Source organism: Stegostoma tigrinum, chromosome 19 (genome assembly GCF_030684315.1).
Source record: "Stegostoma tigrinum isolate sSteTig4 chromosome 19, sSteTig4.hap1, whole genome shotgun sequence".
Taxonomy (NCBI): domain Eukaryota; kingdom Metazoa; phylum Chordata; class Chondrichthyes; order Orectolobiformes; family Stegostomatidae; genus Stegostoma; species Stegostoma tigrinum.
The window spans coordinates 47,259,929-47,278,290 of NC_081372.1; the positions used below are offsets into that span (position 1 = coordinate 47,259,929).

At 43.9% G+C, this 18,362-nt stretch overlaps 1 protein-coding gene across 2 annotated transcripts in view; it reads left to right on the forward strand.

The window, feature by feature from the left end:
- Positions 1-10,313: 10,313 nt before the first annotated feature.
- The window catches only part of ccndbp1 (cyclin D-type binding-protein 1), a 37,524-nt gene continuing 29,475 nt past the window's right edge, over positions 10,314-18,362 (forward strand). For both annotated transcript variants that reach the window (XM_048550121.2, XM_048550122.1), the window contains exon 1: positions 10,314-10,457. In XM_048550121.2, the coding sequence (XP_048406078.1) occupies positions 10,340-10,457 (118 nt within the window). In that variant the 5' untranslated portion in view covers positions 10,314-10,339. The remainder of the gene's footprint in view (positions 10,458-18,362) is intronic.

The window sequence follows — 18,362 nt, forward strand, 5'->3', positions numbered from 1 at the left end:
CAGCCATTGAAATCCAAAGCTGTTACTACCTTTACTTGTTAAGTGCAAAAAATAAAGCTGAAGGATTTGCAAACATCAGAAACTAGAGTCGCCAAATGAATGACCCATCTAGCCCTCCTGAATTCACCAGCGTTACTGATGCTAATCATCATCCAATTTGACTAATTCACTTCCTGGATATTGCAAGAACTGTTGTTCCTGACAAGTCTTCAGTATTTTTGCTGGAATGTGGTGCTCAAGAACTCGCCATGCTCCTAGACAAGATATTGGCATCTACATGGCAAAATAGAAAATTGCCCATTTATATCCTGTGTACGAAAAGGAGGACAAATCCAACTTGACCCATTAATGTCCAAAGTGTTGGAAGGGGACATTAACAGTATTATCAAATGGTCCTTACTCAGCAATAACTGCTCACTGATGCATAGTTTAGGTTCTCCAAGAGACACTCAGCTCTTCTCTAAACATGGCCAAATTGCTGAATTCCAGAGATGATGGGAGATGATTAAACCTGATATCAAAGCAGCATTTTGACTGAATGTGGCATCAAGGAGCCCTAGTAAAGTTGATGTCAATGGGAATCAGGGGAAACTCTCCACTGTTTAAAGTCGTACATAGCATGGAAGAAAATGACTGGCTGTTAGATACCTGTCATTGTGGTCCAAAGACTACTCTTTCATCAATGAGAGGCTATCCCTTCATCATAAGATCATAAGTGGAGATGTCCGCTGATGACCAGAAAATGTCCAAAACTATTCACAAGTCCGCATATAACAAACCTGTACGTATCCAAATGCAATGAAACCTGTAGAGCTTTCAGGTGTACATTAATTACTAAAACATAACAATATGCCTCATTTGTCAGGAAACGACTATTTCTGTCAAAAGAGTGCCATTACCTCCTCTTAAGATAACAAAGTGTGAAGCTGGATGAACACAGCAGGCCAAGCAGCATCTCAGAAGCACAAAAGCTGACGTTTCAGGCCTAGACCTGAGATGCTGCTTGGCCTGCTGTGTTCATCCAGCTTCACACTTTGTTATCTAGGATTCTCCAGCATCTGCAGTTCCCATTATCTCTGATCACTACCTCCTCTTGACATTCAATGACGTTATCAGCCCTAAATTCTGTACCTACAACATTCTGAAGGTCAACCATTGACTAAACCTTATCTGGACCAGCCGTTTATATACTGTGATTACAATGCATATCAGATGCTGGGAATTATGCACAACGCACCTTTTGATTTCTCAAAGCTTTTTCATCATCAATGTGTTTTGGAATACCCTCTGTTTGACTGGATGAATGCAGCACCTTGATACCATGCAGAAATAACATTACTACTGTTTGAAAATTATCAGATAGATTTCCATTGAAAGGGGGTTCCATGATCATTAACACTTCACACTCATTTGTTTAAAAAAATTGGTTGTAACGGAGTCATTTTCTCTTTCCTGGCGGAGCAACACATATTCTTCTTCCCAAAAAAACTCTTTGTCAAAGTGCCTCTGAAATCTTCAAACATCAAGAACATTCTATGATAAGGTATCCTAACTTGCAGTTTATTTTCAATAAGTTTTATTCTGGGCCCATGTCCCAGTGACTGCCAGGTCACATGTCTTGTGTCCAAGCATACTTTGTATTAAGTTAAAAGCAGAAATCACTGGCAAAACCAACAGATCTGGCAGCACCTGTGTGGAGGAAGCAGAGTTAACATTTTGAGTCCAGTGACTCTTCATCACAACTCATATTAAGTTAATAGGCATACCTTGGACAGAACTGGTCAGATGTCCCATTCCCCCATCCTAAAATATTTCATTTTTTCTTGAATTAAATGAGACAATTGCTGGGACTTTGGAACCAGTTTGGAGGTCACAACATTATATAAATGTTACTGCAGTACTGGCTTGAGAAAAGGTGGAAATTTGTGCTCAATCTTCCTGGATAAGTTGTTCAGGAAAGGTAGGGAAGGAAAGAAAGGAGGATGGTTGGTTGCGCTGATTGAGGATAATTATATGTATTATAAGAGGATATCCTTGAGGACCACGGACAGAACCTAGCTGGTTATACTAAGTGATAATTAGAGGGACCTCTAAATTATTTTGTTTATTCCATTGGTCATGGAAATAATATAAAGAAACAAATGTGCACGGGAATTACAGAGAAATGCAAAAACTACAAAGTAGTGAAAACAGAAGATTTTATTTATCCTGTTTTATGCTAGGACAGTAGTAGTGTAAGTGGAAGAGAGGGTGAAGTGTTTATGAAGTACGATCAGGAGAATTTTCTAGATGAATAAGTATATGGTGCAATGAGATAAAAGACACGATTGAATTTTGTTCAGGGGAATTCAGTGGCAAGCAGATCAAGTGTCAATGCAGGAACATCTAGGGAAGATGGATAGTTGGATTATAGGGTGTAGAACATTTATGGAAAACGTCAATCAGCAATCCAAAGTAAAAATAATGAATTGGAGTAGTTGACCAACTTCAATGGGATGGAATAGATGTGGCCAAGAAAATTTTGAATAAAAAATAACCAGCAGAGTTCTAAAAGAACAATGGGCTTGGCTGTGTGCACCGAGGAAATAGTTTAGTTACTACTGAAGTACATTTCCACATAGGGCAAAAGGTCGTACTGTCAGGAGGATAGTGATAAACAATTAACAGGATTTAAGTAGGTTGGTGGAACATGTGGATTTAATATAGAAGTATAAAGCCATTCATTTTGGTAGGGAGGCTAAGGATAGGAGTTACAAAGTAAGGTGGGGGGGGGGGGCAAATCAGAAGGGACCACAGAAGTAGGGGAATCCTGGGATATTTTTGCACAAATCTTTGAACAATACAGGACGTGGAGGAATGATGTCGAATCCTGGAATTTATAAATAGTTTAAGTAAAAGAAAAAGAAAGGAAGATTTCATCAGTCTGTATGAAACCCTGGTTCAGCCTTAAGTGGAATATTATAACCCATTCTGGGCACCATACTTTGGGAAGGGTGTAAGATATTAGAGATGGTGTAAAATAATTCCAGGGATGAAGAACATTAGCTATGTGGATTCAATGGAGACACTGGCTCTGCTGTCCTTGGAGAAAAAATGCAGGGATTCAGTAGAAGGTTTCCAAATCACAAGTAGTCCAAGCCAAGCAGCAAGGGAGAATCTTTTATTGGCAATGGAGCCGAAACTCAGAGGATACTGATTTAACATGAAAAGCAAAATTACTATTGAGATGTGAGGTATTTTGTATGTAGCAAATGATTATGATCTGAAATATTCTGCACTGCAAGTATTAGATGTGATTCAATTGAGGCTTGGAAAAGAGAAGTGTCCGATTGTATGAAGGAAAGAATATTTGTAGAGTTATCGAGAAGATAAGTTGGAAGGTAAAATGCTGGATGTGGAGAACATAGTGGAGGGAGCTCCGTTGAATGGCAAAGCCAATGAGGTGGTCAGTAAGGTCAAGATGAAATTTATTTTGATCCCGAGAGACAAGAGGTGAAAGCAAAAGTGTGGGAAGTTAAATAATTATGGTTGAGGGCCCAACAAGCAAATGGAAATCATTTGTTGTTATGCTTAGATGGTACTAGTTGCAAATATGGGTCTATCTTCCACTTATACATTGATTTGACGTAGGTCTGTATTTTTCTACCCCTTCAGTAACTTCAACTGTCAGACTTGATTGTTTAACATCTATTTTAAAAAACTGCAATTAAAAATGCTTAATTATAAGAAGACTCACGCCATTGTCTTCATACACCCCGCAAACATAATACATCACAAAAACTGGTCACTGTCTAAGTGCCAACCAGAATATGTATTACTTAAGATATCTGGCAAGTTATGTTCCTAAATCCAAGTTTCTCTCCATAACAAAAACTAATTACTTTCTTTTTTAATAATCGCTATAAAATCTGCCTGTTTGCTTGCCACAAAACTGGACACTGAAAAGGCCATGGGCCCTGTCAACAATCCAGCAGTGGCACTGATGATTTGCTGTCTATAAAACTAGTGGGACGCTAACTCTGTTTTCCAGCACAGTTGCAACACCAGCATCTGCTGTAAAATCAGGCAAATTTCTCAGAAATATTCTGTTCACAAAACACAGGTCAAATCCAATCCAGACAATTGTTTTACTAAGTAGTAATTAGCCTAATCAGCCTCATGTTAAACATCAGCAAAGTGATGGAAGGAAACTCAAGCAACGCTTATTCGATTTGCTCATCCGAGTCCAGTTTTGTTCTGCCAGTGCTACTCCGCTCCAGTCCTCATTACTGCCTACGGACAAAGCAGTCAACCAGGAGGTGAGGTAAGAGTGCCTGCCTTGATACCAAAGTGTAAATGTAGCATCAATGAGTCCTAGCCAGCAAAATGAGAGGGAGAGGGAAAATTCTTCACTGGCTAGACTCATGCTAAACTCAATGGAAGATTACTATAGTTGTTGGAGGTGGATCGTCTCATACCCAAGTGATCCCTGCAGACATTTTATGAAAGATGAGATGTCAATGTGTTTGAGAAATGATTCTGCTCAGTATTCCCTCAGAAATGCAGAGCTGTGCTTCTGTTACAATGGTTTAATAGGGGCATTGAATCACGTTCCCCTTTTACAGCAATCAGCAGCCTTATTCTGAAATTTGGAGGTTCTGACAGCCATTTGACAGCCGTTTTCCAACTATAATTATATAAGGTAAGTGTGATGTTAGGGTGCTGATATGATATGGTGCCATATGGGTGGGTGTAGGATTCCAGGTACGCAGGGTTCCTTTTTGAAGATGACCAGAAGTCCTTGGACAGGGCACAGACCAAGAAGGCTACGAAGTACAAATATCTGAAACAAAAATTGAAGATTTGACTCAAGGAACTGAGCCATCAATCTTTGGATTTGTTGTGGGGGGCATGAGGAAAGCAATATGGAAACAATAACAGTCTTATGCATTTTTTTGGGCATACAGAGATACAGGTCCTTTGCCCAAGATATATCAAGGCTTACAATCTCCCTGATGCTGGAGCTTCTACAAATCTTCAGTGACAGGTGAAGACAACAGAATGCCACCAAGTGCAAGCTGAGAATGTCCCTCGCCCACCTCCAGTGCCAAAGTGCAGTGGGCAGACCAAGGCCACTTTGATGTGCGCACCAACTCAAGGTATGCTTAATGGTGGTGGGTAAGATAGTTATTTTTGCGGGTAATACTTGAATAAAGTTTTCAGTGTTATTGTGCTGCTATTTGATTTACGATGAACAAAATGCACATCAAATAATATTTTTGGCCTTAGCAAACTAACTGGAGTGGCTTGCTGGGCTCAAAATTCCCATTGCACTGTGGTTGTTTGTACAGCATCAATGTTAGGGCATTTTGAGGTCAAGAAAGTAATGGTGTTGGTTCTCTTGAAGCGTATTAAGGTGGGGCCCAATGGTATCTGATCCAGTTTATTGAGAGAGGCTTGAGAGGAGATTTCTGGGATCTTGACCAAGATCTTTATATCCTCGCTAGCTACTAGAAAGGTTTCAGAGTAGCTGATGTTGTTCCTCTGTTCAAAAAAGGAAATAGGGATAATCCAGGAAACTACAGACCAGTGGTTGGGAAGCAATTGGAGACAATTCTTAGGGATAGGATTTACATGCATTTGGAAAACCATGGCCTAGTTAGAGACAGTCAGAAACCTGGTTAACTCAGGAACAGGAATGGTTGTTTAAAGTTGTGGGATTTAGATGCTTTGAAAGAAATAGGGAGGGTGGTAACTGAGTTGGGGGAGTGCCATTGCCAATCAGGGCTAGTATAGCAGCTACTGAAAGGCAGTTTGAGAATGATATATCTACAGAATCAGTTTAGGTTGAGGTCAGGAACAAGAAAGGAGCAGTCACTTTGTTGGGGTTTTTAAACAGATTTCCTAATAGTTGCAGAGAAGAGGAGGAGCACATTGGGAGGCAGAAACTGGAAAGGTGCAGAAGTAACAGGGTTGTAGTCATGGGTGACCACAACTTTCTAAAAATTGATTGGAAACTTCTTAGTTGTAATAGTTAAGATGGAATGGATTTGGTCCAGTGGATTCAAGAAGGATTCCTGACACAGTATGTAGATAGACCAACATGAGGAGAGGCCACTTTGGATTTGTGCTTGGCAATGAACCGGACCAAGTGTTAGACCTGTTGTTAGGAGGGCATTTTGGCAGTAGTGATCATCACTCTGTTTCTTTTACAACAGTCATGGAAAAGGAAGGTACACACAGCAGGGTAAGGTTTATAATTGAGGGAAGGGTAATTACAATTCAGGCTAGAAGGCTAAAGGAGGTGCATGTTTGTAAGGAAGATGCACAAGGAATTTTGAGGAAATTGAAGATAGATAAGTTCCTGGGCCTGATGGGATTCAATGAGAAGTGAGGGAAGAGATCACAGGGCCTTTGGCGATGATCTTTGCATCCTCACTGTCCACGGGTATAGTGCCGGAAGATTGGAGAGTGGCAAACGTCATTTCCTTGTTCAAAAAACAGAATAGGGATAACCCTGGAAATTACAGGCTAGTTAGTGTTATGTCAGTGGTGGGCAAATTATTGGAAAAGGCTCTGACAGAGAGGATTTATGATCACTTGGATAGGCATAGTTTGATTCGTGATAGTCAGCATTGATTTGTGAGGGGTAGATCATGCCTCACAAACCTTATTGAATCCTTTGAAGAGGTGACCAAACACGTGGATGAAGGTAGAGCAGTGGATGTGGTATACATGGATTTAAGTAAGGCATTTGATAAGGTTCCCCATGGTAGGCTCATGCAGAAGGTAAGGAGGCATGGGATAGGGAAAGTGTGGCAGATTGGATTCAGAATTGGCTGACCCTTAGAATACAAAGGGTGTTAGTGGATGGAACATATTCAGCATGGTGCTCAGTTAAGAGTGGTGTACCACAAGGATCTGTTCTGGGTCCTCTTCTATTTGTGAATTTTGTAAATGATTTGGATGTAGGAGTGGAAGAGTGGATTAGTAAGTTCGCAGACAATACAAAGGTGAGTCGCTTTGACAATAGTGTGGATGGCTATTCTAGGTTACAAAGGGACATTGATAGGATGCAGAGGTGGGCTAAGAAGTGGCAGATGGAGTTTAACCCTGAAAAGTGTGAGGTGATACATTTTGGAAGGACAAATTTGAAAGCAGAATACAGGGTTAATGGAAAGATTTTTGGCAGCGTGGAGGAGCAGAGGGATCTTGGGGTTCATGTCCACAGTTCCCTAAAAGCTGCCACCCAGGTGGATAGAGTTGTTCGCAAAGCGTATAGTGTGTTAGCTTTCATTAATAGGGAGTTTGGGTTCAAGAGCTTTGAAGTTATGCTCCAGTTATACAAAACCCTGGTTTGGCCACATTTGGAGTATTGTGTCCGGTTCTGGTCGTCTCATGACAGGAAGGATGCAGAAATGTTGGAAAAGGTGCAGAGGAGATTTACCAGGGTGTTGCCGAGAATGGAGGGAGGGTCTTTTGAGGAAAAGTTGAGAAACCTAGGACTTTTCTCTTTATAATGACGAAGGATGAGAGGTGAATTGATAGAGGTGTACGAAATGATCAGAGGTATTGAGAGAGTGGATAGCCAGAGACTTTTTCCTAGGGGGGAGGTAGCTCATACGAGGGGGCGTAATTTTAAAGTGAGTGGAGGTAGAAATAGGGGAGACGTCAGAGGTAGGTTCTTTAGTCAGACAGTGGTAGGGGAATGGAATACATTGCCAGAGAGGGTAGTGGAGTCGGCCTCATTAGGGGCATTTACGTGGCATTTGGATGATAGTGTAAAGTAGGGGTGGAGGTTAGATAGACATAAGGCTTAGGGTAAAAGTTCGGCACAACATCTTTGTCCGAAGGGCCTGTACTGTTCTACGTTCTATGTTCAACATGGCTTTATGCAAGGCAGATCATTTCTTACTACCTTGATTGAATTTTTTGAGAAGGTGACGGAGGTGATCGGTGAGGGTAGAGCAGTGGATGTTGTTTACATGGATTTTAGTAAGGCTTTTGACCAGGTCCCTCATAGTAGGCACATCCAGAAGATTAAGACGCATGGAATCCACAGTGACTTGACAATGTGGGTTCAGGCTTGGCTTGCCATAGAAGACAGAGGGTAGTGGTGGAAGGCTGGTTTCTAGTCTGGAGGTCCATGACTAATGGTGTTTTGCAGGGGTCCGTGTTGGCAACTCTACACTTTTTAATACATATAAATGACTTACATGATAATATAGTTGGGTGGGTTATTATGTTTGCAGATGATACAAAGATTGGTGGAGTTGTGGATAGTGTAGAAGGTTGTCAAAGGATATAGCAGGATATCGCTCAATTGCAATCATGGGCAGATAAATGGCAGATGGAGTTTAATCTGGGTAAATATGAAGTGCTATGATTTGGGAGATCAAATGTTAACGAAACGTGTACAATTAATGGCAGAACTCTGAATGCCATTGATGTATAGAAGGAGATTGGGGTTCAAATCCATAGCTCCCTGAAAGTAGCCATACAAGTAGATAGGGGGTAAAGAACACGTGTGGCATGCTTGCCTTTATTGGTTGGAGAACTGAGTACAAGAGTCAGGATGTCATGCTGCAACTTATTAAGAATTTAGTTCGGCCACATTTAGAGTATTATGTTTAATTCTGGATGTGAGTTTGCTTGCTGAGCTGGAAGGTTAGTTTTCAGACGTTTCGTCACCATTCTAGGTAACATCATCAGTGAGCCTCCGACAAAGCGCTGGTGTTATGTCCCACTTTCTATTTATCTGTTTAGGTTTCCTTGGGTTGGTGATGTCGTTTCCTGTTCTTTTTCTCAGAGGATGGTAGATTGATTTGGAGCCAATGTGTTTGTGGATGGAGTTCCGGTTGGAATGCCATGCTCCTAGGAATTCTCGTGCGTGTCTCTGTTTGGCTTGTCCTAGGATGGATGTGTTGTCCCAATCAAAATGGTGTCCTTCCTCATCTGTATGTAAGGATACAAGTGATAGTGAGTCATATCGTTTTGTGGCTAGCTGATGTTCATGTATCCTGGTGGCTAGCTTTCTGCCTGTTTGTCACAATGTAGTGTTTGTCACAGTTCTTGAAAAGTATTTTGTAAATGATGTTTGTTTTGCTTGTTGTCTGTATAGGGTCTTTTAAGTTCATTAGCTGCTGTTTTAGTGTGTTGGTGGGTTGGTGGGCTACCCTGATGCCAAGAGGTCCGAGTAGTCTGGCAGTCATTTCGGAAATGTCTTTGATGTAGGGGAGAGCGGTTATGGTTTCTGGGCCCATTTTGTCTGTTTGTTCGGGTTTGTTGCTGAGAAATCGGCAGACTGTGTTCATTGGGTACCCATTCTTTTTGAATATGCTGTATAGGTGATTTTCTTCTGCTCTTCGTAGTTCCTCTGTGCTGCAGTGTGTGGTGGCTCGTTGGAATAATGTTCTAATGCAGCTTCGTTTGTGGGTGTCGGGATGGTTACTCCTGTAGTTCAGTATTTGGTCTGTATGTGTTGTTTTCCCGTAGACGCTGGTTCGAAGTTTCCCATTGACTGTTGGCTCTACTAGAAATAAATAGGGAGAGAGGGGGAAGCAGACCGAAGATGGATAGAGGAGAAGATAGGTGGAGAGGAGAGTATGGGTGGGGAGGTAGGGAGGGGATAGGTCAGTCCAGGGAGGAGGGATAGGTTAAGGAGGCGGGATGAGGTTGGTAGGTAGGAAATGCAGGAGTGGCTTGAGGTGGGAGGAGGGGATAGGTGAGAGGAAGAACAGGTCAGGGAGGCAGGGACGAGCTGGGCTGGTTATGGGATGCAGTGGGGGGAGGGGATGAGCTGGGTTGGTTTTGGGATGCGGTGGGGGGAGGGGAGATTTTGAAGCTTGTGAAATCCACATTGATACCATTGGGCTGCAGGGTTCCCAAGCAGAATATGAGTTGCTGTTCTTTACTAACGTGCTGCCTGAATTAAAAATTTCAAATTTTCACCATCTGCTTTTCAACGAAGGGCTTGACTACTCCCTTCACCACCGCATTTACCGTGAACCCGGCCTCGTCTACTGGCCCCGTCAATCTCCATGCATCTGAGATAACAAAGTGTGGAGCTGGATGAACACAGCAGGCCAAGCAGCATCTCAGGAGCACAAAAGCTGACGTTTCGGGCCTAGACCCTTCATCAGAGACGCTTTTGTGCTCCTAAGATGCTGCTTGGCCTGCTGTGTTCATCCAGCTCCACACTTTGTTATCTTGGATTCTCCAGCATCTGCAGTTCCCATTACCTGTGCATCCAGTCAGGCCCCGCCCTACCTCTGGTCCCGCCCATTCATCCGTAACGACCCAGCCTCCGCCCACCAGTCCTGCCTGCTACAGCGGGCCCCGCCCCCGAGCTTGCGTCAAGATGGAGGAGCTGCTTTCGGCTGCGTGTGAGACCATGGACTCGGAGGCGAACGATGATCTGCGGTTGCCGCTGCGGAACCTTGCGAACGGCCTGAGGGAGGTGGTGTCGCAGCTGCGAGGTGAGTTCGGCTGATTCCAGGGAGCAGGCCTCAGGATCTTCCAACAGCAGAGATCCCGGGGTTGGGGGAGAGGACTGCTGACACCAGACAGGGCCTCTACCTGAAGGACCCCACTTTGTCTGTGGGTGTACGGACATGTACTGGCATCTACCGCAACACCCGAGTGACAGTGAAAGGAGCGATAATGGGGTAACAGCCGGCCCTAGGAGCTCAGAGCCAGTGGAAATAGCGGCAGCAGTCTAGTGTTTGCGTGTAATTAGTGATAATGGGAACTGCAGATGCTGGAGGATCCGAGATAACAAAGTGTGGGGCTGGATGAACACAATAGGCACTAAGCAGCATCTCAGGAGCACAAAAGCTGACGTTTCGGGCCTAGTCTACCTGATCCAATCTTACAGGCTGGGATCCAATAGAGGGGCTCTAAGTTGTTTATATTCCTAATCGAGCCTCAAATGGACAAGTTCATCTATTTACTTCCTCCATATTGTTTCAGCAGACTTCTGACTAGCGTCCTATCTCCTTTCTCTGTCCCCTTCCCCGCCTTTTGAGTTAATATAAAACTCAGTTAGCTGTATTCTCATTTAAGTCCAAATACAGAAACAAAAATTCTGAAGTTTTTTAAAAAATGCAGAAAATGCTCAATGGGTCAGACATCAGCCGTGGCGAGAGATTCGGAATTAATATTTCAAGCCTGGAACCGTCCTGATGAAAAGTCTGAAATGTTAACTATTTCTTTACTCACCATTGTTGCTAACCCACTGTGTTCTTCAGCATTTCTGTTAATTTTACTTGCCTTCCTCCCTGTGCTCGTCATTTAGCATTGGCCTCTGGTATGTTACAGCTTTGCAAGTTTGAATTGCTTTTCTGTTATGTATGACTAAATTGAACACCCACTATTTTACTTGACCTTCCAAACAAGCCCTCCAAGAGATCTGTATAGTCAATTCCATTTGCCTGCGTGTCCCTCCTGTCAAACTGCATAATTTAATGTAGTTGTGGATGTTCTCTTCACTCCTCCCCGCCCCCAATAGTGAAGTTTAAGGGACCTTTAAATGTGTGTACAGCCATGAATGTAGTTAAACCTTGCACAGTCAAATCTTGTGGGTCAGTGAAAATAAAAATAAAGTCACTATTTTGCATCTTCTCAGTCTTTCATGCCTCTGCTCCTAACTCGACCAACTTTCCTGAATGCCCTTCTGCTCTCAACTCATAATTTGGAATCTTGTATTCTGTTTGGTTCTGTTTCACAACCCCTTTCCCATCATTGAAATTTTTTTTCTGTCTTGTCGCAGCCTTCGGTATCAATTTCAAGTCTTTGTTTTTATCTTTGAAGACTTCTAGCCATGTCCCACTCTGCCTCAGAAAGCTTCTTTAGCATCTTGGTCAGCCTCACTGTCAGTTTAGAAGGAGAAAGAAAATTACAAGTGCCTGATAATTTACAGGGTGCTATTTTAAAAGCAAAATCACGAATAGGATGTGGTCATTGCTTGCTGGGCCAGCATTTTTTGCCTGTATCTAGCTGTCCTTGAGAAAATGGTGGTGTTCTGCCACCTTGAATTGCGGTGATAAATTTGTGTAAGTACCTTCACAATGCCATTGCACCATAAGAAAAAGGAATGGGAGTGGACTGTTTAGTTCCTCAAGCCTGTTCTGTTATCCAGAAGATTCAGCCACTCCTCATATTCACTTTCCTGCCCTTTCCCTTGACCCTTGATTTGTCTACTGATCAAGAATTTCTCTATCTTGGCCTTGAATATGTGCAAGGTCTCTGTGGAAAGGAATTAAGGAGGGCTTTCTAAGATTTTGATCCAGTGACGTTCAAGGAGCGGCAATAATAAGTGACTTGGGAGGAAACTTGTGGATTAGACATGAATGTATGAAATAACTAATCAACAGTCATAAAACTGATAGACTGAAGTTCTGTTTGTTGAAAGCATTAGTTATCACAATTCTACCCTAAAGAAGAATAACTCACCAATAACTGATGACTTTTCAAAGATTTTTGGGTTATCAGTGGACTCAACACAGCCACTAACAAACCATTGTAATCATTTTTCTGAGGAGTAACACTTGGAAGAATGGTTCTCTTGTAATGCTGAAATTTGTCAGTGGTAGACCTAGCAAGATGATTGTTATACCTAATGGTATCAGAGATAATGGGAACTGCAGATGCTGGAGAACTCCAAGATAGTAAAATGTGAGGCTGGATGAACACAGCAGGCCAAGCAGCATCTCAGGAGCACAAAAGCTGACGTTTCGGGCCTAGACCCTTCATCAGAGAGGGGGATGGGGAGAGGGAACTGGAATAAATAGGGAGAGAGGGGGAGGTGGACCGAAGATGGAGAGTAAAGAAGATAGGTGGAGAGAGTATAGGTGGGGAGGTAGGGAGGGGATAGGTCAGTCCAGGGAAGACGGACAGGTCAAGGAGGTGGGATGAGGTAAGTAGGTAGCTGGGGGTGCGGCTTGGGGTGGGAGGAAGGGATGGGTGAGAGGAAGAACCGGTTAGGGAGGCAGAGACAGGTTGGACTGGTTTTGGGATGCAGTGGGTGGGGGGAAGAGCTGGGCTGGTTGTGTGGTGCAGTGGGGGGAGGGGATGAACTGGGCTGGTTTAGGGATGCAGTAGGGGAAGGGGAGATTTTGAAACTGGTGAAGTCCACATTGATACCATATGGCTGCAGGGTTCCCAGGCAGAATGAGTTGCTGTTCCTGCAACCTTCGGGTGGCATCATTGTGGCACTGCAGGAGGCCCATGATGGACATGTCATCTAGAGAATGGGAGGGGGAGTGGAAATGGTTTGCGACTGGGAGGTGCAGTTGTTTGTTGCGAACTGAGCGGAGGTGTTCTGCAAAGCGGTCCCCAAGCCTCCGCTTGGTTTCCCCAATGTAGAGGAAGCCTCACCGGGTACAGTGGATGCAGTATACCACATTGGCAGATGTGCAGGTGAACCTCTGCTTAATGTGGAATGTCATCTTGGGGCCTGGGATAGGGGTGAGGGAGGAGGTGTGGGGACAAGTGTAGCATTTCCTGCGGTTGCAGGGGAAGGTGCCGGGTGTGGTGGGGTTGGAGGGCAGTGTGGAGCGAACAGGGGAGTCACGGAGAGAGTGATCTCTCCGGAAAGCAGACAGGGGTGGGGATGGAAAAATGTCTTGGGTGGTGGAGTCGGATTGTAAATGGTGGAATTGTCGGAGGATGATGCATTGTATCCGGAGGTTGGTAGGGTGCTGTGTGAGAACGAGGGGGATCCTCTTTGGGCGGTTGTGGCGGGGGCGGGGTGTGAGGGATGTGTTGCGGGAAATACGGGAGACGCGGTCAAGGGCATTCTCGATCACTGAGGGGGGAAAGTTGCGGTCCTTAAAGAACTTGGACATCTGGGATGTGCGGGAGTGGAATGTCTTATCGTGGGAGCAGATGCGGCGGAGGCGGAGGAATTGGGAATAGGGGATGGAATTTTTGCAGGAGGGTGGGTGTGAGGAGGTGTATTCTAGGGAGCTGTGGGAGTCGGTGGGCTTGAAATGGACATCAGTTACAAGCTGGTTGCCTGAGATGGAGACTGAGAGGTCCAGGAAGGTGAGGGATGTGCTGGAGATGGCCCAGGTGAACTGAAGATTGGGGTGGAAGGTGTTGGTGAAGTGGATGAACTGTTCGAGCTCCTCTCGGGAGCAAGAGGCGGCGCCGATACAGTCATCAATGTACCAGAGGAAGAGGTGGGGTTTGGGGCCTATGTAGGTGCGGAAGAGGGACTGTTCCACGTGTCCCACGGACCGCAACTTTCCCCCCACAGTGATCGAGAACGCCCTTGACCGCGTCTCCCGTATTTCCCGCAACACATCCCTCACACCCCGCCCCCGCCACAACCGCCCTAAGAGGATCCCCCTCGTTCTCACACAGCACCCTACCAACCTCCGGATACAACGCATCATCCTCCGACACTTCCGCCATTTACAATCCGACCCCACTACCCAAGACATTTTTCCATCCCCACCCCTGTCTGCTTTCCGGAGAGATCACTCTCTCCGTGACTCCCTTGTTCGCTCCACACTGCCCTCCAACCCCACCACACCCGGCACCTTCCCCTGCAACCGCAGGAAATGCTACACTTGTCCCCACACCTCCTCCCTCACCCCTATCCCAGGCCCCAAGATGACATTCCACATTAAGCAGAGGTTCACCTGCACATCTGCCAATGTGGTATACTGCATCCACTGTACCTGGTGCGGCTTCCTCTACATTGGGGAAATCAAGCGGAGGCTTGGGGACCGCTTTGCAGAACACCTCCGCTCAGTTCGCAACAAACAACTGCTCCTCCCAGTCGCAAACCATTTCCACTCCCCCTCCCATTCTCTAGATGACATGTCCATCATGGGCCTCCTGCAGTGCCACAATGATGCCACCCGAAGGTTGCAGGAACAGCAACTCATATTCTGCCTGGGAACCCTGCAGCCATACGGTATCAATGTGGACTTCACCAGTTTCAAAATCTCCCCTTCCCCTACTGCATCCCTAAACCAGCCCAGTTCATCCCCTCCCGCCACTGCACCACACAACCAGCCCAGCTCTCCCCCCCCCCCCCCCCCCCCCCACTGCATCCCAAAACCAGTCCAACCTGTCTCTGCCTCCATCACCTGTTCTTCCTCTCACACATCCCTTCCTCCCACCCCAAGCCGCACCCCCAGCTACCTACTAACCTCATCCCACCTCCTTGACCTGTCTGTCTTCCCTGGACTGACCTATCCCCTCCCTACCTCCCCACCTATACTCTCTCCACCTATCTTCTTTACTCTCCATCTTCGGTCCGCCTCCCCCCCTCTCCCTACTTATTCCAGTTCCCTCTCCCCATCCCCCTCTCTGATGAAGGGTCTAGGCCCGAAACATCAGCTTTTGTGCTCCTGAGATGCTGCTTGGCCTGCTGTGTTCATCCAGCCTCACATTTTATTATCTTGTTATACCTAATGGGTGGTTTTTGTCAGCAGTATTATACTTGACTACTCCTGTGAACAAGGATTTCATAAGATTTTTCTCAACATTTCCATCATTTAGCTTTGGCCTCTGGTATGCATCTTGTGCTTTTTTTTAAAAGAAACATTTTCGTTTTTGTGCCTAAATCCCATCCTGGCTGAACCACTCATTTTTGTCACCTCCTCTAGCCTCACAATCATAACAGCATGTTTTTCTAACTGTAGCATTATATGCATTTTTCCAACCATTGGTGGGTTTACCTCGATTGTCTAGGGCTAAATTTTGGAACTCATTAGCTGACAGCATTGTGGATGCATCTACACCACATAGACTACGACGGTTTAAGAAGAGACAATAAGAACTGCTGGTGCTGAAGTCAGAGATAACAATGTGGAGCTGGAGGACCACAGCAGGCCAGGCAGCATCAGAGGATCAGGAAAGCTGACGTTTCGCATCCCGTCCCAAAACGTCAGCTTTCCTGATCCTCCAGCTACACATAGTTTAACAAGGCACCTCATCACCTTGTGCACATTTAGGGATGGATAATAAATGCTTAGCCTTGGCAATGCTCACATCCTTTGAGTGAATCACGAAAGAAAGTCTAGAATTCTCTCCATGATTCGATCTGCCTCTTTTCCCACTTCTTTAATATGCTAATACCGAATTAATTTACTGCGCATTTGGTTTTTTTTTGTCCCAATATCATCTGTTGATTCAATCTCAGATCTTGTCTGATTACACTTCTCTGAAGGTGTTGGGGTGCTTTGCTATGTTAACCTTTGTACATAAGTGAGAGTTCTGCGTTCTGTGTGCCCTGTTGCATGTGATCTGCATTTGATTTGAATGTTCCCAGTTAACTTTTCTTAACTGAGAGAGACATTGACACCCATTGGAGCTACGTTTAAGCTTGGAACTGTTAAGATAAATCTTGGAAACTGTATATGTATTTTTTTCAAGTGGGAAGTGTGATTTTGGTCCACTACAATTTTCGTTCCTTTTCAGGTTTTCCTCCAATGTCTAAGCATGTGTGTGGAATGAGAGCCCATTTGTATGGTTGTTTACATGGATATTGGAGAATGTCGATCATAACAATGTCGGGGGACTCCTCTGCAGAAGAGATTATTGTGAAATTGAAGCACAGTGGAATTTTAAACATAGGGAGCTGTCTAGTGGTTTGTGTGTAAACCTGGGAAATGGGATCTCTCTATCCACCTCCCCCCCCCACCTCCCTATTTATTTCAGAACCCTCTTCCCCTCCCCCATTTTTGGTGAAGGGTCTAGGCCTGAAACGTCAGCTTTCCTGCTCCTAAGATGCTGCTTGGCCTGCTGTGTTTATCCAGCTCCACACCTTGTTATCTCAAATGGCTTTGTTTTATTGTTTACCAACAGAATTATTGTTGGAGTGAAGAATGGGTGTCTCCACAAATATTCAAAGTGGCTATTTGATTTCCCCAAGCCTGCTCTGCCATTCAGTAGGATCCTGCTTGAAATGTTTGTGTTTTTAACCCTAATACAGCCCCATATACCTCTGATAATTTTTTATTCCCTTGTCTAATTAAAGTCTATTTACCTTTGCCTTTAAAGAAATGTTCAAGAGCTGCTTTCTCCATCACCTTCTCTTGCAGAGTTTCATAGTCTCTCAGTGCCCAAAGAAAAAAATTCTCCTTGTCCTTAAAGGGCAAGACCTAATTGTAAACAGTACCCTGTAGCTCCAGATTCACGTTGAAGAGAAAGCATTTTTACACATCTGCTGTCAGACCCACTATTTACAGGATCTTTGAAACTTCAGTCAATTCACCTTTCTCTCTTCTAACCTACAGTGAAAACAAGCTCGGTCTGTCCAACCTCTCCTTATAAGACACCCTGCTCATTTCATGTTTCAAATCAGTAAAACAATGGACAACTTTCATTGCATTTGTGTCGTTAAAGAGACGAGGGTCGGATGGTATTCAAGATGTTGTGGCCTCACCCAATGCACTGTGTAACTGAAGTTTATCATCTTTGCTTTTATGTTCAATTCTTTGCATAATAAAGGATTGCGTTCCACTAACCACTTTAATTATTTGTTGTACCTGTATACAAGCTTTTTGTGACTTACGAAAACTGCTAGCTGCTTCTTCATCTTGGAATTCTGCAGTCATTTTTGTGTTTAAATAATATTCTGCTTTATTGATTATGATAAAAGTTTTACCAGTGGAAAAAGCTTTTGAATAAATTTGAGGTTGCCCATCTACATCTTGTAAGTTCTTTTGAAATGTTTAGAATTTGATTTTAGCAAAATCATTATGCAATGTTTATTGGCGTGCTGACTAAAATCTTGTTTAGCAGTCACAATTTTAAAAAAGTATTCACAACTGCAACCTGTATATATATTGCACCTTTAATTTTGTAGGAGCCTGAGGATATTTGATTTTGATTTTAAAAATCTTCAAAGTTTTTGCTTTGTGTAAGCAAATAGAGACTATTTTCAGTCATTAATGTGTGGGAAATCAGAGGCTGCAGTTCTGAAATAATTGCTCAAGAAACAAAGGTAAAACAAAGAAAATGTTAGTGGTCAAAATTTTAAATACTAGCACCTTTTGTTTCTTCCCCTTCTCTCTTTTTTTTTTCCCCATTTAGACTGATCTCCAGGGTCCAGCAGTTAGCTCTTGTTTCGGTGTTTTAGTGAAATCCTCCATTTTTTAAAAATCTGTTTCAGCCATTAACAATGCTAGCCTTCAATATGGAATTGAGTAAAGTATTAATGCAATGTGGAAATATGGGGTGTAGAATTAAGTGGATTGCTGTCCGAGTGTGCCTGCACAAACTCACTTTGTCGAACGTCTCCTTCCTGTGCTGTACTATTGTAGAGGTTTTAGAGATTTTTGTACTTTTAATAGTCATACATGTATTCTCTGCAGTGATTGCTGGGTTGGCAGCCTTGACTGTGATTATCCCACTCCACCTTC